At 27.0% G+C, this 23,890-nt stretch overlaps 1 protein-coding gene across 3 annotated transcripts in view; it reads left to right on the top strand.

The window, feature by feature from the left end:
• LOC107457489 (anoctamin-10) overlaps nucleotides 1-22,862 on the top strand; it is a 45,188-nt gene extending 22,326 nt beyond the window's left edge. For all 3 annotated transcript variants that reach the window (XM_016075656.4, XM_043042099.3, XM_016075657.4), the window contains exons 10-15: nucleotides 11,782-11,949; nucleotides 13,070-13,261; nucleotides 14,929-15,060; nucleotides 15,770-15,886; nucleotides 17,691-17,768; nucleotides 22,457-22,862. In XM_016075656.4, coding sequence (XP_015931142.1) covers nucleotides 11,782-11,949; nucleotides 13,070-13,261; nucleotides 14,929-15,060; nucleotides 15,770-15,886; nucleotides 17,691-17,756 — 675 coding nt within the window. In that variant the 3' untranslated portion in view covers nucleotides 17,757-17,768; nucleotides 22,457-22,862. The remainder of the gene's footprint in view (nucleotides 1-11,781; nucleotides 11,950-13,069; nucleotides 13,262-14,928; nucleotides 15,061-15,769; nucleotides 15,887-17,690; nucleotides 17,769-22,456) is intronic.
• The last annotated feature ends 1,028 nt before the right edge of the window (nucleotides 22,863-23,890 follow it).

Below are 23,890 nucleotides of genomic sequence, written 5' to 3'. Positions count from 1 at the left end.
ATTTGGATCTGTGTGCACTTTCTTAACCGATTATGTATTTTCTTTTTAATTAAGGGCAGGAAAGAAGAAGCTTCAAATTTGAGAAAGTTGATACTTGAAATGATGAAACATATACTTGAGTTGATGAAAGTTGATGCTCATATATCATATATGATGATTTTAGTGGGAGACAAATTATACTGTATTTCCTTTTCAGAAACCTTTAATCACTGAATCATATAATAAATTTTTGTCTGTTAATTTGTAATTAGTAGAAAAATATGAGACAAAATTTAACATTTCTCGGAGCAAAAAAAAAAATGCTGGATTGCTTATTTTTGTTTTGTCCATCAAAAAAACTGAGACTATGTCTCATGTTAGCTTATACGATGCTATTTTATTATGTAGCTTGCATACTATACCATGTTCTGTACAACATAGTGTTTATTAGAAAACATTATCTCATAATTGCCTCCTAACCTTTGGTAGGGTTATTTTGATGAGAAAACTATTTTAAACATATCCCAATATTAAAATACTTAATAATCAGGGACGTAGGTAAGGGGGGTGTTCAAACACCCCCCATTGTACAAAGCAGTTTTTTTTTTTTGTACTATAGATAATTTTTCCTTAATTTTAGAAAATTTGTAGTTATTTTATTTACTAAAAAAAAAATATAGAAAATTCTCATGACATTTTATTTTGAGACTTTTATCAGTCTGTAACATAAATAAAATAGTCACTGCTGCCTCTTTTCTACCCATTCATCAAGAAAGCAACAAACGCTTCTCTTCAGTGATTAAATTAGATAGCATCCCTTTCCTCATTGATTTACCACCCACAAAGTTTCTCCCCTCAGAAAAGTAGCCAGCCCAGCTCATATTACTCTAAGGGAAAATGTTCTTCCAATGGGTTCTATCTTATCTCATCTACTTTTTAAAATATCGGTTATACACAGATCCTATTTACGGTCATAAAATGCATGCTTCACACTAAGAATTCTCTTGGATTTCTAGGACTGCATATATATGTTAACCTTTACAGGACGTAAAACTTCCTTTCCGTCATTCTGTCTGGGAACTTTGTCTTAGACACATCCTAAAAGCTCTTTTTTAAATTTTTCCCTTTGTTTAATGTAGCATTTTATTTAAAATTTCTTTTCTTTTCTTTCTGATTAATTTTTATTTGTTAATCTCGTCCGTTAATTTTTAATTTGTATTGTGTAATTCTTTTCCTGTAAATAAAATGGGATATTTTATTGTCTATAAAAAGAGCTTGAATCAAAAATATTGGAGGTAAGAAAATATTTGTATTAAATCAATCTTTCCGCATATATGTAACATATAAACTGTACAACAAATAGATTTATTTAGTAAATTTGATTATTCATGCATAGTTTTATTTACCTTTTTTGGCTTTTATTTTACAATTATGAAATCAGACTTAAAAATTTTTGAAATTTTAAAATTAAAATTGAAACAACTTTATTATAATTCAGTCAGGATTGAAATATTTATATTACATTTAATTTTATAATAAAACACAAAAATGCTGAGAGTAGTTAATCATTCAAACTATCTTAGTATAGATGTGTAAGTGTAACTTAAAGTTTAACTATTTTTTAGAAAATTAAAAAAACTTTCTATTACTAACTTTCCCTTCTTGGGATCTTATAGCAAGGGAAATTACTTATATTGACAAATTTTTAACGATAATACTTCATTGCATAATCATAAGCAGGGCTTAATCCAGGTTTTCAATCCTAGTACCTATTTTTGTGAAGAAAAAAAATTATTTTTGTAAAAAAAATTTTTTTGTGTGAAAATTTAGTATTGCTAAAAAAAAAAAATATATATATATATATATGTATACAAAAAGTACAACACTATAAAAAACATTCACATATTGCGCAAGGAATTGCTTATAAGGCAGCTTGCAGATTAATTCCATTTATTAACCTTTTAGTTGCGGCTAGTCAGGTGAAAAAATTCTCCTCTCGTTACGGCGCCTTTTTGCAGAAATTCTTCCCCCACTCAGTCAGTGGGTGGTAACTACTTTAACCAGCTATGAATAGGAAACGTTTTGTTGTAATTTGTGTGTTACTTTTCGAGGAGGCAAAAGTAGTAGGGTTGTTATGTATATCGATATCGTAGACGTTTTGGCATAGTTATGCAAACTTTGGCATTTTTTTATTTGTGACGTTTAACACATTATGAGAGTAAATTGAAATATAGCTTTAAATTAATTTTACTTAATAAAGTGATGTTTTTTCTAATGCAAAGAAAGCATTCATTTAAAAATGATTTAAATATGTTGCTAATTTAATATAAAATATGAATTTTTTTTGCACCTGAAAGATTGTTAATAATCTATTATGAACAAATCTCTTTTAATTTTTTAAAAGAGAATACAAAAAAAATATTTTAATAAAATGTGCATGTGCTCTTATAAAACGTGCGTTTTATTGCATCTGAAAGATTGTTAATAATCTGTTATAAACAAATCTCTTTTAATTTTTTCGAATATATAAAGCGTTATTTGAAGTTCTATTCTTATCCTAAAATCTTAAACACACTAATTAGCTTTTATAATTTTGTAAAGCAAATTATTAGAATTTTAAACGATGAACGTTGTATCTCTTATACATTTCCGAAAGTTCTTTTATCTGTGAAAAAGAATAGAAAATGCAGATTTTGTTTTGTTAAACATTTTTTACTCATTTAACTTGTTAGTTTTCCCCTTAGAGTAGCGTCTATAACATTCAAACAAATTTAAAATATAAATATTCTTTGATTAAAAATTTTCCGAGAACGTTTCGCCTTCATTTCTGTTTTGAAAACAGAAATGTTACACGCGTATATTAAATAGAAATTCATTAAGATCTTTCAAGAATATTTTATAGAAACTTTATTAGAAATAAAAAAGATAATTATAAAGACACTGAAAATAAAGAATATGTTTGAAGTAAGTTCAAAGAATAAAAAATCTCCATTGTTAAATCTTTTTACAGCAAAAGTATTGAGCAATAAAAAATTTGCCACGTTTCCATTTACCTTACATTTGACCCACATATTGAAAGAGTAAAGATATTATTCAATTTTGAAATTTTGCAATTATAGATTGATTGGTTTTCTTTATACTTTCCTTATTCCCTTTTTCTAATACAAAAAAAAATATTCCTCTTAATTTCTTATTTATTTTAATCTTTAGTAGGAAAGGTTTTGTTCAAAAAAAGTATCTCCTGAGTTATTTCACTTCGTCATTACTCTGAGAAGTATTTCACGATTTCCATGTCCATATGAAATTTTTAAGTCATCAATTGTTATAAGACACATCTATACAAGTTCTATTGACACAATGATGGTAAGACATGCATTTCCTTTAGTCATGGTGTGGTCTTTCTGCAGGTGCTTGAAATAACTATTGTTAAGAATTTTAAAAATGACAGTAACCAAAATAAATAATAAGAGCCCTCCCAAAACGCATTCTGACCGATAACGCAACAATAAGCAGGAAATGCCACCTCGCCTGTGGAAGAGGCAGGAATGATTTCGTTTTCCTTTATCTTTTAGAGAAGGAGTAACAATTTATTTTGTGCCCAGCAAGTTAAATTATGACAAACTGTAAAACTCTCAATAGAAAAACTTCGTCGGAACTTGAAAGAAAAATTTGTCCTTGAGAACTTCAGCAAGAGGCGAGAAAGATACCTTTTTAAAATAGTTCAGTAGTTTATCACATATAAATGTTTGAAAAGTAGAGATAGTTTCATTGTGACTAAACTTCCTGTTCAAGGTCACGCATTGAAAACCTTTCCATAGATGCTCCCTCATCTTTCTACAAATATTTAATTTTTTTTTCTTTTCGGTTTTTAACAGTATTTTTTCACAATAAATTAATATTATAAATGTTTTTTTTTCTTCCTTTGTTTTAAAAAAGAAAGAAATCTGAAACATTTTCTAAGCGGTTTCAAAAGTTAGATTCCATAAAATTACCAATGATAAAATTTACACATGCATTAATTTTTTTGTGCACGTTAGATTCAGAGTTTCAAACGGTTGATTAGACTTTCCCTTTAACCCTATGAAACAGCATATTACTCATGTAAAAAATATACAATACTTTGTTTTCATAATAATCTTGTGCTATAGACTGGAATACAAAAAATAATTGAACTTCATTTACTCAATCATACTAGGCAAAATTTAATACTTCGTTTAATAATTAATTATCTTTCTTTTATCTTTTTAATAATTATTACTTTCATCTTTTTGTGCACGTTAGATTTAGAGTTTCAAACGGTTGATTAGATTTTCCCTTTAACCCTATGAAACAGCATATTACTCATGTAAAAAATATACAATACTTTGTTTTCATAATAATCTTGTGCTATAGACTGGACTGGAATACAAAAAATAATTGAACTTCATTTACTCAATCATACTAGGCAAAATTTAGTATTTCGTTTAATAATTAATTATCTTTCTTTTATCTTTTTAATAATTATTACTTTCATCTTTTTGTGCACGTTAGATTCAGAGTTTCAAACGGTTAATTAGATTTTCCCTTTAACCCTATGAAACAGCATATTACTCATGTAAAAAAATATACAGTACTTTGTTTTCATAATAATTTTGTGCTATTTTAGTAGACAGAGTTGTTTAGTTTGTGCTATTTTTTAGTTTGTGCTATTTAGACAGGGTAGCTTGAACTATTTTTGGTTTTAAAATTTTTAAAGAATAAAATTGAAATTGTGTATTTATATGTTTTTAATAATGTTACTACATTTTTAAAATAAACGTATAAGATATTAAGAAGTATTGTGATATACATAAAGAATAAAATTGAAATTGTGTATTTATATGTTTTTAATAATGTTACTACATTTTTAAAATAAACGTATAAGATATTAAAAAATATTGTGATACATCAAAATATGGAATTTTTCCAATACTATAAAGTACTTTTTAGCTTACAATACCAAATATTCAACATTACATCCAAAGCCAGGAATTTCTATCCTTTTCAAGATAGGATCTTTAAATATTTTTTTTGCTAATGTTAAGTTCATGCACTACATAATATATTTATAATAGATGACACAATAATGATCAGATAACGTTCAAATTCTTGAACTTGGTCCCTAATTTTTTTCTCGGTAGAATACAATAATAAACACAGTCCGAGTTTTGATGACTTAGAAATGCTCTTAAAAATAGAAAAAAATCTTAAAAATAGCTAATAACTGAACTTTAATAAACAGGATATTTCATTAAACTGGAATACAAAAAATAATTAAACTTCATTTACTCAATCATACTATGCAAAAATTAATATTTCTTTTAACAATTAATTACAAAATATTTCAAAGCTGTAACTTTAAAATACATCAACAACATTTATATTTTTGTCAAATTTTATATTATATGATTTGTGCATAAAAAATAGTAATTGTTACCTTAAAATGCTTTGTAAGAAAATTTGTAACTTTTTTTTGTCTAGTTATGACGTAAATGAAGTTACAGCAGATGAAGTTACACAAATGGACAATGATTACCAGTCTGTTGGTTTTGAACTTGGAAATTGTGAAATTCCTCGAAACAGTTTCTATCGCAACACAAAGCTACATCGCAAGCCTTACAAATTATTGTAGAGCGTCGATGCTCTCCTTTCCGTGAACAGTTTGCACATCTTCGCCTTTTTTTTTCATTCAAAGGCCAGTGTCCAAAGTTTGATGCTCTGGGTCTTTTATGTGTAGATGGAGAAATTGGCTCATATTCATGCTGGCATTTCATCAGTTCTTTAATTAGATTAACTCTAAATGCCCTATGTGTCAGGGTTGACCCTGACACTAAATAAGCATTCAAAACAGATAGATCTAAAAAATGAAAAAACAGTTTTTTTGTCCATTTTAAAGTTCTTCTGCCAAAAGAATAGCTGTTAGCCATTCTGTCACTTTTATCCACGTATCCCATATGTTCGTTGTAGTTGGCTACAATTTTTGGTTTTTCCCCAGACATTTGTGCCTCATTCGGAGAATGGATATTGCTCAACATTAGCACTTCTCTTTTGTCCTTCCAACATAAGGCAACTAAACCGTTAGAGACCTTAGTGATCGTTTCACCTTTTTTCATTTTCCTCTTACTCAGTTCTTTAGGAAAATTTTTTCTGTTTTGTCTAACAGTTCCACAACAGTTTATTTTCTTCTTTTCCAGCAGATCGCAAAATAGTTCCAGTGAACTGAAAAAATTGTCCATGTACAACTTATGCCCCTTATCTTTAACACATTCTGTCATTTTGCTCACTACATTGTAGGCCGCTGATACCGTAGGAGCGTCTTTAAGTTTATCCTTTCCTAAATATACGCTCATGTCATATGTGTAGCCAAGTTTATCCGCAACTTTGTAAATTTTTATTCCCCACTGTTTTCGTTTTTTGGGGATGTACTGTCGGAAAAGAACTCTTCCTTTAAATTTAACAATCACTTCATCGATTGAAAGCTCTTCTGTTGGATGGTACACAGACTTAAATGAATAATTTAAAATCTCAAATATCTCTCTTAATTTCCATAAGCGATCATAGTTTTCATCATTATAGTGTTTTTTTAAACTATTGTCAGAGAAATGCAGAAATTTTAATATTAGCATAAACCTGTCTCTAGGCATGCATTTCCTTACAAGTGGTGTTGACACTAGTTCGTCTGTTGACCAGTAGTGTAGAATATTATCTAAGTCCACATGGCCCATCAGCATAATTATTCCCAGAAATTTCTTAATTTCACCGGGATTCGTTGGCACCCAACTTGCCTGATGCTTTCTTTTGCCTGAGGATTCCGGTCTTGCATCCATTATTTGGTCCGCATATCTGTTTGTTTCATCAGATAATATTTTGAACAATTTATCACTAAAGAAAAGTTCAAAGAATTCGACTTCACTTTTCAAATCTTTATGTTTTTCATTTAATCCAACGTTTCCAGTAAACGGCAAAACATTTACTTTATCGTCAAAAGATGGTTCCTTCCATTGAAATACTCTTTCTACTGCTTTTAAATTGGAAGTTGCAGAATTTGATTGACAATTATCCTTAAATTCATCCTCACTATCAATTTCATCCACTTCATTTTTTTCTTCTTCCTCCTCACACTCAGATTCTGAATCAGCGTATGTTTCATCATCGAAATCATTCATTATCTTATCGATTTCATCTTGAGTGAGTGGTCTCCCTCTACGTGGCATCTTAAAGATGCGAAAAATTCTTTTAATGTAAAAAGAATTAAAAAAAATGCAAAACGAAAGTAACAAATTAAAAAATAAAACGTAAATAAAAATTTAATTAGAACATTAAAGCAAAAGCTTAAAAAAATTAACAAAAACGTAATAAAAAAATAAACGTAACTAACAAAGAAATTAATCGAAAAACAATAAACAAGGATTCGCTAAATGTCGCTGAAAAGATCACGAATAAAATGATACTAAACTTTCAAAGGGAATGAAAGAAATTCTCATAGCTCGAAACTCGCCAACTGATAATAACAGAGAAAAATATTTCAGCCAATTCGAATCGAAAGTGAGCACACGTGAAGTCTTTTTTCAACAATAGGAGCAAATTACAGGGGGTTCTTGAAGAAATGACAGGAGCGATGACGGTCTAGTAGAAAAGGGGGAAGAGAACCACCGGTACAACTGTTGATCCAGCGCCGCAATAAAAGAAGTTTTTTCTACCGGTACATATGCTGTACCAGCCGCAACCAAAGGGTTAATTCAATGTAAATTATACAACAAGCCAGCTTAGAAATTATGGAAGTTACTATACAGATTAATATTAAGGTTAAAAATTAGATTTATATAAAGTTTAAGAATTTTTTTAACTTTCTTACAAATAAAATTTATTGAACTTATTATGATTAAGAAATTATTATTTTGATATTGTGCTTACTTTTACTTCTGAAGTAATGGTTGAAAAAATAATAGAAATACAGAATACATAGATAAAATTATAATAACCGCAAATAATAACCGCTCGGAAAACTATTCAGCACTTTAATTCCTTCGAACTTTTTATTTTCGTGAAGATGCGTTTTTTTTTTTTTTTTCAAAGTTTGTTGAAATACTGATTTTTTTTTTATTTTGTGAAGGTACCGAAAAACGGTACCAAAATCGACCTGGATTAAGCCCTGATAAGTATCGATATATGTAACAGTTTTATAAAGTTAAAACAAATGTCAACAAAACTTTAAATTATCATAAACATTACTGGAATTGTTAATTAAAAAAATAATTCAGTACTTTTCAAGAATGATTTGAATCAGCTCAAATGCTTTTTTTTTTTTTTTTTTGTCTACTTAATTTTATATATATTTATAGCAGAGTTGAGATCCCTTTTTCTTTAGCTATTATTTGCATAGACCTTGTGAAGAAATCTTTACAAAAAATATACGCCAACTGAAATTTAGTAAATAATGAATATTTTATCCTAACGCAACAGATTAACGGGAAACTTTTACATCCACTTATTAAATGATATCAGTTTAAATTACAAAATATCAGAATAGTATCGAAGAGTTTCTAATCTGTAATGAAAAAAATTATTTACCAATAATAAATTTTTCATAATAATAATAAATTTTTCATAATAATAAATTTCTCGTAATAATAAATTCAACGTAATTCATAAATTTTCCGTATAATTAAGATTGTGACAACATGTTCTTAACTAAATAAAAATTATGCATTTAATGTTTATTTTTAGTGATTATACATGCAGTAATATATATTGGGGATTCTTTTTAAACATGATAATTCGGGCCAAAAAAATAGTCTAAAATTTTTTCATTCAGTATTCAAAATAGTCTAAAATTTTTTTTTGTATACTTCCTTTGTTACACTTATTAATATCTTACAGACAGCAATGTAAAAAAAAAAATAGAAATTCACCAAATTTTTAAAGACAGGAAAATGAGATATTAGCTTAGAAGTTTAAAAAACAGTCATTTTAAGTTAATAGTAAGTAACTCAAGTTAAGCCTTTATGTTAGATGAACCATGAATTGCTTAAATTAGTTCTGTTTATCCACTGTAGAAAGAATTTAAAAAAATTTTGTTGCTGATATGTACAGAATAAAATTACGTATAATAATCAATCATTAAATAAATAACTTTGATTACATCCAAGCATTTTACAATCATACATAAACTTGGTATTAGGCTAATATTTGCTCTTCCTCCTTACAGTATTAGCAGTTAAAAAAATTTCTGATAACACTTCAATGTCCTGGAATTCATAAGCCAGGAAAATGACAGCCAGGATAATAACAAATTCGCCATTTTATAGTGTATAACTTTACTTTAATATTTTGGTCTAAGACGTTTATATTCTGCAGAAAACAATAGGATTTCTTAAAATAACTCAGATAAATCTATGTAGTTTATGTTATTAATGATTTCAAGAAGCGAGGAAAATGACAACACAAAAACCATCTCACCTTGAAAAATTGTTTGAAAAAGATTTTGAACCAGAAAATTGGTTCTTTATTCATGCAATAAGACATGTTCATATAGGAGGGCATCTAATCAATGTGAGATATTGATTGCTGGCTCTATCTACTTTGGTTATAAACCACTCAATAAAAGTAGCCAGGAAAATGACAGATTTTCTTGACAAACAAATTATCAACGGAAAAAAATAATTTAAACGAAGTTTTTGTAAATAATACCCTCTGCGTATATTCTAGAAATGCTTACACCGGTTGAGATAAAAAAAATTGATATTGAAAAATTTATGTGAAGTTTTGAAGCTAGCTATTATTGGAAACATTGTTTGTGACATGCCAGAAACACGAAATTAAAGTGAAACATGAAATTAAGTGAAGTAACATGAATTAAGTTCAATTAAATTTTGTAACTATACAAAACAGTCAATGCTAGTGCAAAGTCAGCTAATGTTAGCAAAAATGCTAACAGCAATGCTATTTATTTTATTTTAAATATTCTTTTAGTATTATAGTATTAGATCTTGGAGAAAGGGGCAGTGAATTGTCATATTTTGTGAGAATCACCCATATATATATTATATATCATAACCCTGTTTAACTCTAATATATATATATATATATATATATATATATATATATATATATATGTGTGTGTGTGTGTGTGCGTATAAAACGTTTAAACACATAATGCATTATACTGATTAAGTAACGAAAACTTTTTTTAAAGTCAACAAATTAAAAAGAATTAATTGTTTCTCTGATATTTAAATTTAATTTAGTGTGATAAGTAATTCTTTAAATGTTGAAATGCCCGCGGCCACTCTATCAAAATCCAAATTTGATAATCCGTGACCTTACGAAACACGGATTTTTTCATTCAATATTTTTTTACGAAATATTTTGAGACTTTGTATCTAATTTTTTCTTTCTTACGCAATATATCTTCTGAATTTATTTATAATTTTTTGTTACATTACTAAAGTTTTACACCTTCTATTTAATTAATAATGTAGTTTAACAGGATATTATTGAAAAAAACAAAAAGAAAAATTTGTGAGAAGGTATATTCATTTACCGACTTCTGCGAATGTACTGTATATATATCTACGAGTAATTTTCGTTAAATGCGACAATTTAATGTAACTGCCATTGAAATCTGATATCATAGAATAAAATTAAATTTTTTTTTAAAGTTTATTTAACACCATTATTATTAGCTTTTTGGAATGAATTTACACATTGTCATTTTCCTGCGTTTTCTAAATAATTAATATAAACTATATTATTCAATCTGAGCTGTTTAATAAAGTCTTGTGATTAATAACACAAAGACTAACTAAAAATGAAATGGAACATGGAAATAAAAGCTATAAAATTATAAATTGTAATTTTTCTAGCACTTAAATGCCAAGGAATAATTGCTAAATGCTGGTTAACTATTGTACATTGCTCTCTATATTGTACATTGCTTTCTATATATTAGAGGTACTTTAATAAACGAGTATTTTTTTTAAATATATTATTCCAATCCAAAGGGTTAGAAATTAAAAAAATAATTTCCTATGTGTCGTATTTTCTGAAAATTATCCATATATAAGATCCTTCGTAAAGAATTCATTTTTTTTTTATATATTATTTTAGCTGCTTAAACGCATTATAATTTGATGAACAGATGAATTTTTATTGATATTTTATTCTTAAATTTTTGACAATAACGGTGGTTTGTTCTTTTTATTTGAATTTCGCTTGTCTCCTAATCGAAGGGAAGCGATAACGACGTTTATGGCTTGTCTTTATTTTGATCTTCATTTAGATCACTGGTTTTGATTTTTAGCTTTTAAATGAAGCTTATAGTGAAAACTTCTGTATTAGATCAATTTATCAAAGTCAAAAAGAGTTTACTTGTATGTATGTAACTGGCTTAATTAAATTTCATCTAGATAATAAATTCCTCAATCACAAAACACCCCCCATGAAAAAACCATACCTACGTGCTTGTTAATAATCCTTACTAAATAAAATCATATCAAAATTATTTTCTTAAATTATTATTTTAGTATGTGTTGTACAACAAATGTTTTGAACTTTTTAAACTCTTGTTAAAAAAAATTTATTCAATGTATATTTCTGAAATTTTAAATATATTTATTCTTTATAATTTTAGCTTACTGTATTTTTTATGAAATCTTACAACTTTTATTTTGATATTTCGTCAAATTTTGTTCTGTTTCACATATCTGTTACATTATATTCGAGAAATCATATTCACTGTGCAACTGTATGCAAATAATATAAAGATTTTCTTTTCTTTTATAGCAAATAGCAGTTATGATGATTGTAAATCATCTATTTAACCAATTTCAAGAGGCTATTTTACCATTTTTAATTCAAAAATACAATCAAAAATGGAAAAAGACAACTTTTATCGATGATTCACCTCAAGTAAAAGCTATTCTAGAGCAGCGTGATATGTGGTCATATGAAGTAAGTTTTCTAATATTTGCTTTTTTAAAACTTTGCAAAATTGTTGTTAAATTCAGATTAACCTGACATTCATTAGCAGCCTGAAGACAAAATAAAATTTTAAAAATGCTTAAAAAAATTTTTGTTTGAAATTAGAAAGATAAGTTGAAAAAAGTTGTCAACTGAATTATTTATTTTTATTTTTGTTCAATTGCACTTTTGCTTAAAATAAAACGTTTTATTTTTGTGTTTTTACAGTGTATACATGCTTGTGATAGTTATCATTAACCCTTTGCTTACGGCTGATACAATAAGTGGGCGAGAATGGCTTCAACACGTTAAGCGCCATAAGCAAAAGGTTAACAAAATTAAGTAATAAAAAATTTATATAAGGTGAGTCTGAACAAGACTGCAACTTTTCTATGTGATAAAATCCATCTAATTAAGCAATATTTGTTTGTTTTTTTAATGTCTGGTTGGAACACAAACAATGTGAAGTCACATTTAAAGAATTTATGCAAGAATGAGAAAAAATGTTTCAGAATTTTTTTTTTTTTTTATGGAAAAGGTTGATGTTTATTGCTCAAAATAAAATTGTGTCATTGATGCATTAAGAATTGCTTGAAGAGATGCTCAAAGAAATTGTTTGCTGTTTCACTCCTTCCTAAGTGAAGCCTGCACTGCTGCTGGTATAGCTTTCTATAGCATTGCTTTTCAATCCAAGATTGAAGAATCAAGCAGGCTCAGAGAAAAACTGTGAATTATGAATGAAATATATATTATAAATCGAATGATTTTAAAAATTTCAAAAATATTATGAATTGATATAGCCGCAAATAATGAGTAATGAACTTATCTTCGATATATTTATAAAATAATTAGAAGTTGCTAAGCATTTGAAAGCTATTTATTAGTAAGTAATTAGTAAGTTTTTTTTTTTTGTAACTCTAAATTAGTAGAGTGTTATTTTCTGCTAAGATTAAAAATTTTAAATTTTAACATGGATTCAAACATTGAAAATTTTACTATTTGTTTAAAAAAAATTTATTCTGCTTACCTTATACTGTAATCATATCATAAACCATAATAATTGTATCATAGTTTATTTTCACATTTTTATTTGCTTAACTTTTATTTCTAGGATACTTATGATGATTATTTAGAAGTTTTTACTCAATTTGGATATGTCTTCTTATTCTCGTCTGTTTTTCCTTTTGCTGCTGTATTAGCTGTTCTGAATAATATCTTGGAAATTTGGATGGATGGATTTAAGCTATGTTATTCCTATCAAAGACCTAAAGCAAGACCTGTAAAAGGCATTGGAATTTGGCAGGTTTGTTATCTTTATTAATAATCTTGCATAGACATAGGTGCCAACTCTACTAGATTTTTCCAGTTTCTCCTGGCGTACTGGTTTAATTAAAATTCTCCTGGTTTTTGCATATTTTAGAAAATTCCCTAAAATTGAGTAAGTTTCCTAAAAAATCCCTTTTGAAATGCAAATTTTCTACAGATTATTGCTTGCTTGCTAGAATATTTAAATAAGTATTAATAATACATAATGAAGCAAATCTTATTTATAGAAATCAGTTCAAAACTTTCTTTTTTGTTCTAAAATGCTCAGTTTATTTTTATTCAAAACTTTCTTTTTAAATTAATTTAAAAGATGTTTTAACTATCTTTGATGAATTAAATGCCTATTAATATTCAAAAGTTTGAGTAAACATTATACATAGCATTTCAATTATATTTAATGTCAATCATAACTGGAAAATATTTCAGTTTTTTTATTTTGATGACTATAAAAATCCCTAAAATTTCCTATGTATAAAATATTTAGTACATTATGCAACAAAGATCATTAAATTTATATTATTTCATAAAATATACTGGATTTTTCCCTATCCATGTTGGCAGCTATGCATAGAAAATTAGAGTTACTCAGAAACATTTTATAATGTCATGTTAGTTCCATTTTCTTGTAAAGTATTCACAAATCTTTAATATTTTGGTTTTTGTCATAGTAGCAAATTTTGGGAAATGGAATATAAATAGAATATTCTTAGCAAAATTAAATTAAAAAAAACTTTGAAATTAATCAAGCAAGATGTTTCTTTCTTTTTTCAATTAAATTTTTAGTAATTCATCTTTTTACCTTCCCTATCTGAGCTCTTGCTGAAAAATTAGCTACATTGACTTTTTTTTTAAATATGTAGCTGGGAAGTATTGATTTGAAAAATTGTTCTAATATTACTTTAGATATTTCTGTCCTTTTTTCATTTTTATGGAACTAAATACTTGATATACTGAGAAAATATCAAGTATAAGAGCTTAATTCTTGATATACTTCTGACAGAATGCATATAAAACTGAATGGTTGAATAGTCTACTAACTGAATCGTGACTTTTCAGAAATTAAACTTAATAATTATAATTCTATGTATTTCTCTTTTTATTTTTTAATAAATATTTATGTTAGAAATCATTATAATCTAAATAAAAAAATGCTTTCAAGAAATTAATAAGATTTATAAAAAGGTATTCAGCTCAAAAATATATAAATTTCTCTATCTTTTTCATTTAAAATGAAACATTTGCTAATAACTTAAAGTTATTAATACTCTTAACTCATATTTTATCTTATGCAAAAAAATAAATAAATGAATTAAAAAACATTGACCTAGTTTAAGATTTCTCGTAAATTGAAGAATAATTAAATGGAATGAAAAGAAGAAACATTTAAATGGTTCCATTTATTAAAAGTTTTGTTCTAAATATTTTGATTTAATAAGTTATTGTGTGAAAATTGGGTATTTATAAAAACGGTAGATACATTCTCCCTGTCCGCCAAATTTGTTTTGAATTTCTTTATGTGTCACCTCTTTTCTGTGTACTTTTATGCTCATTGTATAATCATCGTACTTTTATGCTCATCGTTAGCTTTTGTTTTTCTCATTAATTTGCATTCTTAAGAGTCTCATATATTTAATAATTATTTAGGTTGCATTTGAAGTTTTAAGCCTTTTTGCTGTCATGACTAACTGTGCTCTAATTAGTATGTCTCCAATTGTGAGGTCTTATGCCCCTGATATGTCTCTTTCAACATGGCTGTTGATTGCTGTTGTTATTGAAGTAAAATATTTTATTCTTACATTTTGAAACTTTTCATTTCGCTTAATGTAAAGATTATTCTTTTATGATATTAATAATTTCTTTTTCACTGTATGTTCTGATTTCAAATTATAAGAGAGGTATACGAAAATAAGAATTAGAAATAATAATTTTTTAAATAAGTTTTAAAAACAAATTTAGTATTTGATTTTATGAAAAATATTTTATTATAAACTACTTAATCTACGGAAATCAGAGATCCTAATTTTACATACTATGTAATTACATTCAACATATTAACATACATTGTAACATATGTATCAGCTTGTCATAAAATCAGACTGAAAATAAAATCAGAGAATAGTTTGAAGACTGAATTTTTCTGACTAAAGCTATGTTTTAAAATGTGATGAAAACTTTTAAGAAGTTTTAACTATAAATGTAATGTTCAAATAAAAAAGTGATAGTAAATATTTGAGCTAAATCAGAAATCAAAGAGTTAGGGTAGACTAAAGAGCTAAGTAACGCTATACTAAAATTGTTGAAAAACAGCATTTACACATCATTTTTCTAACATATCATTATTGATTTTAAGATTTTTTTTCTTCAGGCATTTGTAATATCCAAGATTTAAAACTTATGTGTTAATAATGTTAAAACAAAATTTTTCTTTTGCTGTACAAATGTACTGTTATAAATGTTTAAACAGTTTAAATAAAATTTATTGTAGCATATAATTATTGCTGTGAAAATGATTCTTTCTTATATCATATCTGATGTCCCAAAGTGGGTACAAGTTGCTATTCAAAAAGGTCAATATGAATCTCTTCAAGCTTTAAAAGCAGAGGTACGTTTTAGAATAATAATTTTTTATTTATTTATTTTTGTCATGAAACAGATTTACTAAAAATTTTATTTTAAGTTCTTTGAAATATTATGCTCATTTTGTCTACATTATATTTAATAGTTATTCCTTTTATTAACTTAATAGTTATGTTTTGTAGATGTTAGAGTATGCAATATTGTTCTAATTAAGTATAGTTTTCTAGTATTTATTATTAGTTTGAAAATTGTGAAATTTTTGAATTTGAGTCTGCTGTTCACAGCAATTTTTTTCTGCAATATGCCATTTCATAATGTGCCATATTGATCGAGTCTAATTATAAAATTCAAAAGCAGTTTGACTGTAGTTACCCTAAAGGCAAAATCTAGAAGAAAAAGCTAGCTCAAACACTGACAATAGTTTAGTGATGGCATTTAAGATGGAAATTATATGTATTTTATTTCTTGGTAAAGCTATTAGTTGAAAAAATAAAACTTTAGTAAAAAATTTGAAATTAATATTATCGATTATTTTCTATTATGGGTGGTAAAATATATTTATATTTTCATTAAAATGGATAGTAATTCTAAATGAAATAATAATAGAATTGAAAATGATTCAAGTATTTACCATCATTTTACACTAAAATTTCAACCATAGTGACTATGTCTGTTTCTTCTTCTGTATTTCTTGTTTGTTACTGCAAGTTATTTTAGTTTCTACAAATACAAACAATAAGACATCCTTACAGCCAATTTATTTTATGTAATAAATTGTAATTATTCTGACAAATGTAAATTGTACATTTGTTAGACTTTTTTCACTGCCAAATTTAAGTTCATGTTTAGCATAGAAAAACAATTAGTGTCCTTATATCATTTAGCCTATTTTACTTACGATTAATTCTGAATAATTTCATGTTTTACCCATGGTAGACTCTGAACAATATGTGATCATTTTTTATTGTCAACAAACAATGAAAGTTGTAGTTCAGATTCTAAGAAATATTCTTTTGCTTAAAAACTAAATTTTATAGTTACAGAAACATAGCATACTTACAACACACTCATTTCTGAATTTATTATAGTATGATAATTGAATATAAGGCTTCACACACCATTTATGAGGCATGCATTGCAATACATAATGTGATTAGCATTCATCACCATTTCTGAATTGCATGTTGAAATTCACATTAAAAGGATTTGTGAATTTCACATCAGGATAACTCTATCTACAAATCTTAACATTGGGATTCTTAATAATCCAATTTGCCAATAACTAATGTGTTTTTAAAATACACATTAAAATTGATTTAATTTATGAGTCACAGAGTGAATAATAGAATGTCAGAATTCCCATATTTATGAACATATTTTAACTTGTGAATAATATACAGGATGTTGTGTTCTATAATCATGGTTCTTTATTTCTATTTTTGAAATTTATGTAAAAAATTAAGTTTATACATTATGGTTCACTTCCTAGGAAAGTGAGTTTAAAACATCAAAACCAGTTTGATTGAGAAATAAAACTTGAAAGTGTTTCTAATAATCGTTGTTCATCTCTCTAAATAGCAATTCCTAGTTTCTAATATCGTTTATAGTAGTTAATTTTTTTAAACTAAAATTTAATGTTAAGATTAGTGATTAGGGAACTCCCTGCATTATGATCTAAGATCACTGTGCTATATTCATTCTATGTTTTTAGAAGTTGCTTAAAAACGTCTATATATTTATTAAGTTATTTATATTTTAATCTAAATTATTATGAATCATGTATGTATTAGATTATTTTGCTTTAAAAAATATAATTTTTGTGTTTTTAGAGGAGACAAAAGACTAGGGATATGTTAAAATATTTGAAGATGAAAGATACTGACAAAACAGATTGAGGGAGACTTTTGGTAAGTACAATTTTTCTTTTTAACTTGAAGCTGACACTCATTGTTAAAATCATATTGCGAAAACTGTAAAGCTTTTGTATAATCAGTAATTTTAACTTTAGAGTTGGATTATTGGTTTTAAAAATTAGGCTCAATATTAGTTACGTTTGGAATTAGCGTTTCATAGAATTATAGACATCCTAAATCAGCAGTTCCTGCTCCAAAATTTACAATCTTGTCTTTAAAAATAAAATCCTGCAATATATAAAGCTATAAAAAATTGTACTATACTAATTAAGAAAATTATTTATGTTTTAGTATTCTTCCTATTAGTTCAATTGTGATTAAAAAATCAAATTATTTTGATTATCAACTACCAATTTTAGATTTTTATAAAAGTGTAAAATCAGCCATTTAAATTCACACAGTCTATTATGTACCATTTCATTAAATTTTTCTTAACCTAGCCTGACCCAACTTCATAAGAATCTACCGAAAAATTAATGAACAATAACTTTTTCAATATTTTAATATGTATCTACAATACTACCCTATCAGACATTGCCTATTATCTATACAATCACATAACAAGAAGGAATTTTATTAATAGTTGAATCTTCTCAGGCTTGTCTTATCTCATTTTCAGCGTTTCATTAAGATGCATTTCTCCATGATTATTGAGATCTGTAATTGTGGTCCTAGTGTAAATGGTACATTTGATAATATAATATTGCACACCTATGAGACTCGTATTATGCATTCAGTTTGTGCCAATTCAGCCACTTGCACTATAATTTTGAAGATTTCATTCATGTTGTACTGCATCTTACATTGTACAGTTTCTTTACAGTCTTTTTCATTTCACATCGTAATGTATGTCTCTGTTACTTTCAAATCATACATTTAAGTTATTACTTTATGGCACTCTTTTTTATTACTATTCATTTTCACTCTATGATTTTTGAAACTCTGATATTTTAATATAAGGGTGATTCAAAAAATAAGGCAACTTCTTTCAGAGAAAAAGCTTATTTACAAAATCAAAGAATGCTGCTTGCAATAGTTAAGACCTTGGTACATATTACTTTTTTACATACTTCAGTCTAAAAAGCATTTGTAAACTAATCTATCGAAGCCTGCATTGAAAAAATGAAGGTCCAGGTCAAAGCCACTGAATCATGAAGACAGAATGTCAACTTCTATTTCATAATGGTACCCTGTCAGGGGATTCATTAACTGCTCAAAGAGATTGAACTCAACACATAGAAATCAATATCTTGAGTTCTTGTGCAATATCCCATACATGAAAACGATCATCAATTTGAAACATGGTGGCGTGATAATGGCACAATTTATTTTTATTTTCACATTATTTCCCATTCTTATCGAGTTAATTGCACCAAAACCACACCTGTGTTAGTCACATTACACTGGCTCCATCAACTTGGAATGACTTTTTTAAAAGCAAAAATTATGTAAAACTTTGCTATTTAATCAAACAAGCCTGTATTTGTCAATGCTTATATTTTCTGGGATTTTAGATTACTTTCTCTCTACCAGCTCCATATACTGTTGATGGCTGTCTCTTCCTTCTAGATGTGGAATTTAATTTGCATAAGGAATTTGTGCACCAGTTAAAGCTCTTGTTACCTTTTTTGAAGCACCCTTGATAATATTATTCTGACTAGTAAATTTTTAACGATCCACTTACATGCAAGTCTTCTGCCAATAAATGGAAATCCATAATTAGATTTTTTTTCGGTTTGGTAAATTTTCATCATTTTGAATATTTCAGACTGCAGCTGAATCCACCAATATTACAATTCTTATTTTAAAATCATACTTCGTGATTCATATTCATGCATTTTTAATAACACATCAATTTTTGTATTTATGTGATTTAAACTTTACACTTTGAGATTCATTATTCATGTGATTTAGAAATCACACATAGGGATATGTCACACGTTTTTAAATTCTAGTATCGCTATTTGTATTCAAGCTTTTTTAAATTTCAAAATTACGTCTCGTATTCATGTGATTTTCAAAATTAAACATTGTGGTTCTTGTTTACGCGATTTATTCCAAAGAGTTTGAAAAACAATTCTATTGATAAAGAGGAAAGTAAATCGAAACTTTCTCGTAAACCAAAACATATTTGTAATATTTAAGTTCTATGTTTTACCCTCCAACATTTGCGATTTGTATGAAACATTTTTTACCAATGCTAGTAATTTTTTCTGAAATAATTTTAAGAATTTTATTTCTGTAAGAAGAAAGAATTTTTTTCCAAAAGTAAAATTCTTTTATTCTATAGTTTTATTTCTATAATAGTGTGGGAACCCTGTATTTGTTGGTTATGGTGTTCTAAACTCAATGTCTAAATGCAACAAAACAATTATAGAGAATATTTATTAGAGACTTTAAAAAGCATTCATTAACTGTAGTTCATGTTTGAAAAAAAATCTTTCCTTGTTTATGTATCTGCACTAGATCCAACAGAAAGATGCAAAGTTACTACCTTAAACTCGAAATTGCCTTCTGTTTTTGCAATTGTTTTGTACAATGAAGAAATTGAAGAACAAATGTGAGGTCAGAAAACCTCGTTGGCAGTATTGCCTCCTTATGCAAGTGCAAATATTAAAAACCCCATGCATTTAGATGAGTGGCAGAGTTTCGTTTTAAAGAGAGAAGAATTTCAACAATTTTCAATTACAGTAAAGACCGTGATTGGGTATTTTCATGACCCAGGTGTAGAAAGTTCTTTTATTAGCATGAACTAGATTATAGATTTGAAATCTGGCTGAAAGGATATAAGTAGTTATTCTGCCATTCAAACTGTAATGTAAGATCAAACTTAAACTCTAAGAACACATGAGCTTTAAAATATTTTTGTAGGAAAAATGTCAATCGCGATCCTAAAAAGGAAATTTGTGTAAAAATCTCTAAACTGCTAATTACAATTATCCTAAAAAAATCAGTAAAAGGTTAAAGTAAAATTTCAAAATCAGCTGGACAATTCTAATTTGAGTAAGTTGAGATACTTGTTGTTACAAAATTACAGTAAAGGAACTGTGCTGGAACATCTGAAAATCTCAAGAAATACTAAAAATTAGATAATTGTGGAAGCAGCATTAATTTAAAAGTTGAATGTTCAGACAATAATATAAAGATAAAAATAAAAAAGAAAGAATTTGTCTTTTCAGGCCCATAAAAAGTGTTAAAATGCATTGTTTTCATTGTAGAGCTAAATTTTTTGAATTTCTATATATTTTGTTTGTTTCAGAGTTATTCTGGGAAATAAATAAGTTAATCTTAATTGAAAGTTGTATGAAATATATTATGAATTATTGACAACTTCCTTTGATAATTCTATGTTTTGTTAAAGATATTTTTACCTAAATTATCATTATTATTACAGTCAATCAAAAATAAACAAAATTAGCAAGAATCAGTAAACTACTTACTGCTCAATGTGTGTATAGTTTGTCTACCTAAAGAACTCATCCCACTGCGGAGTCTGGAGCTATCTGCTGCTATGAAAACAAGACCATATTTTAGAGAGGGGATTTTTGGTTCTTGCCGATCGCCATTGAAACTTGTCCTAAATTTTTACCCCCCAACTCTATATAAAATACTGTAACCTCGTTAGGATAGTCACTCACAAAGCTCCAGGCAGATAGGGTGGAAAGTTTTTTTAGATAGACATATAAAGTATATGATAGGTACAAGATGTATGATGTTTTGTTTTCATTTTCTGCAATAATCTCCATTTATTTTATTTTCTTCTAAAACATTTATCAAGAATTATAACAAAAGTTTACTTAATTAGGAATTAATGAAATTAGTTTAATTGAAAAGTGTGTAACATATGACCCAATGAAAAGTTATGACTAAATTTACAGAAAATTTTCAGCCATTTTTTTGTTTGACCAATCGCATGTTATGAATTTATTTTCACTGCAGTACAAAGTATTAGTATTCAATATGTAACAATCCATCACAAATCAATGTGGTTTGGTCTGTCGCTTTCTCTACAGCTCTGTGTACATTCAAAGTTCATATTTTTGTTAAAACACATGTTTCAAGCCACGCATATGAGTAATCACTTTACATTGCATACCTACACATTCCATTGGACATTCAAATAGTTTTATCAATCTTTCTTGATTTTTCAATGTTGAAAGATCAATCTTTAGCAATTAGTTACATTTGTAATTTAGAAAAATATGAGGCAGCGGAGTTTATCCATGTTTCATTCATTGATAAGCATCCTAATTCTTCAGGTAAAATAAAAACCAATATAGTATCTTGATGCCATTCATTATTAATGTGAACATTTCTGAATTTTAAAATCTCATTTTTCTATTTAATTCAAATTTAACAGTTTTTACTGAAAGTCTTATTGTTACTTATTTACTTGATTCATTTTTAAGAGTTTTATTTATTATATTTAAAAAAATTGAAATTGCCAAATGTATATTTAAAGTATAATTAAATGAAATACAAACTGAAATAACACCGTAGTGCGGTTTGTTCTTCAAATATCCAGTTTTAACAAACTAATATTTTCTGGATAGGCAATATTAGTTTGTTAAAACTGGAATGAATGCTGAGAATATGAGATTCCAGATCAAATAATTGTTATTTTTTACTGCTTGTTGGTTCATACTAAATAACTTTGCTTGTAACCATTATTTTATTTTCAGAAACTTAAAGTCTGACAAAATTAAATGGAGTGTTGAAATAGTATAGGATGGCAGTATGATACAGTGTTGCTGATCTTTTAAAGAAGTTTAATCTTAAATTTCCATTTTACAAAATATTTATAATCTGTGATATTACTATTTAAAAACTTTAATAATTTATTAATTTTCTAGTCATCTATGTTCCTCTAGAGATTTTTTAAGCTACCTGTATACCTTATTTTTTTTAACAATTTATGACTCTTTAAACATTTTGTGCCTAAATCTTCTGCCAAAATCTTTCTCAATACTTTAGTTTTTACCACTTGAGATTTTCCTCTTCACATATTGTTCTGCTTTTATAAATTATGGTCTGTTACAAATGTGCTATATTACTGAAAAATAATAAACTTTTTTAATTAATTTAGAATGGCACCATTTTATTCAATTGTTTAATACTCTTTTGAAATTAGTAGCAATTGTTTTGCAATATCAAAATATAAATATCTGAATATGCAGCATAATGTAGGTCATTGTAAAATGACATAGTATGTTAGGATCACTTCTTAAAACAAAAAATCAAATTTTTCTTCATATTAAATCGTTTAAAAAAAAACAGTGACTAGTGGATATAAGTAGCTAAAAAGGAGAAAGTTAACCCCAATTCCTCTCTATTTTCACCTTGTCAATGTTACCATTTAATGGTATTTTAAAATTTATAAAAATATCTATTTCCATGGTTAAAGTTCATCTCAAACTAGAGTTGCTATGGGCATGTAACCAATATAATAAATGACTCTATGTCAATTGTAGTATTTTATTGTAAAAAATAATTTGATGAAAATTTATTTTCTAATGTTAGTCTGTTGCAGGTAAGAGTTCTTATATTTTAATTGTGCTAACTATTAAATTTTATAAAAATAATATTTCTGAATTCCCATTGAATATAATACATTACTTTATAAGTAATGTGCTTAAATAAAATGGTTTCTAAAAGACAAGTAATTTCCAGTAAATAGGCCACTGCTTATCTGTATTTAAAAGTTAATTTATCCCAATGTGCAGCCCAGGTGTGGCTTATTAGGTGATTTCATTTTCCAATGGGCCAATGCTTTCATTTTTTCAGTGGGTTGATTAAATGAGTACTAAGTATTCTTAGGGATTAAATACTAAGGAAAGGGTTTTATGTTCAACTGACCACCCAACTAGAACATCTGCTCTTGCATCCCAGTGTCCAAGGTCAAGAAAACTGGGATAGGCTTAGTATGCCTTGGGCTGTCACCTCACTAAGTTTAGTTTTAGATTTTAAAAAAATGAATACCCCTTACTAATAAAAGTAAAATAATATATACAATATATAAATAATATGTATAGTTAAGTATTAGGGACAATAATATCAGCAAACTCTTATATTGATGGACTAAAAACGATACCCAAATACGAAAATGATTATATGCA

This window comes from Parasteatoda tepidariorum, chromosome 11, assembly GCF_982258835.1.
Source record: "Parasteatoda tepidariorum strain Cologne lab strain chromosome 11, Ptep-v5.0, whole genome shotgun sequence".
Lineage (NCBI taxonomy): Eukaryota > Metazoa > Arthropoda > Arachnida > Araneae > Theridiidae > Parasteatoda > Parasteatoda tepidariorum.
Note: the sequence above shows the minus strand (reverse complement) of the source record. Positions and strands in the feature narration are given on the sequence as shown.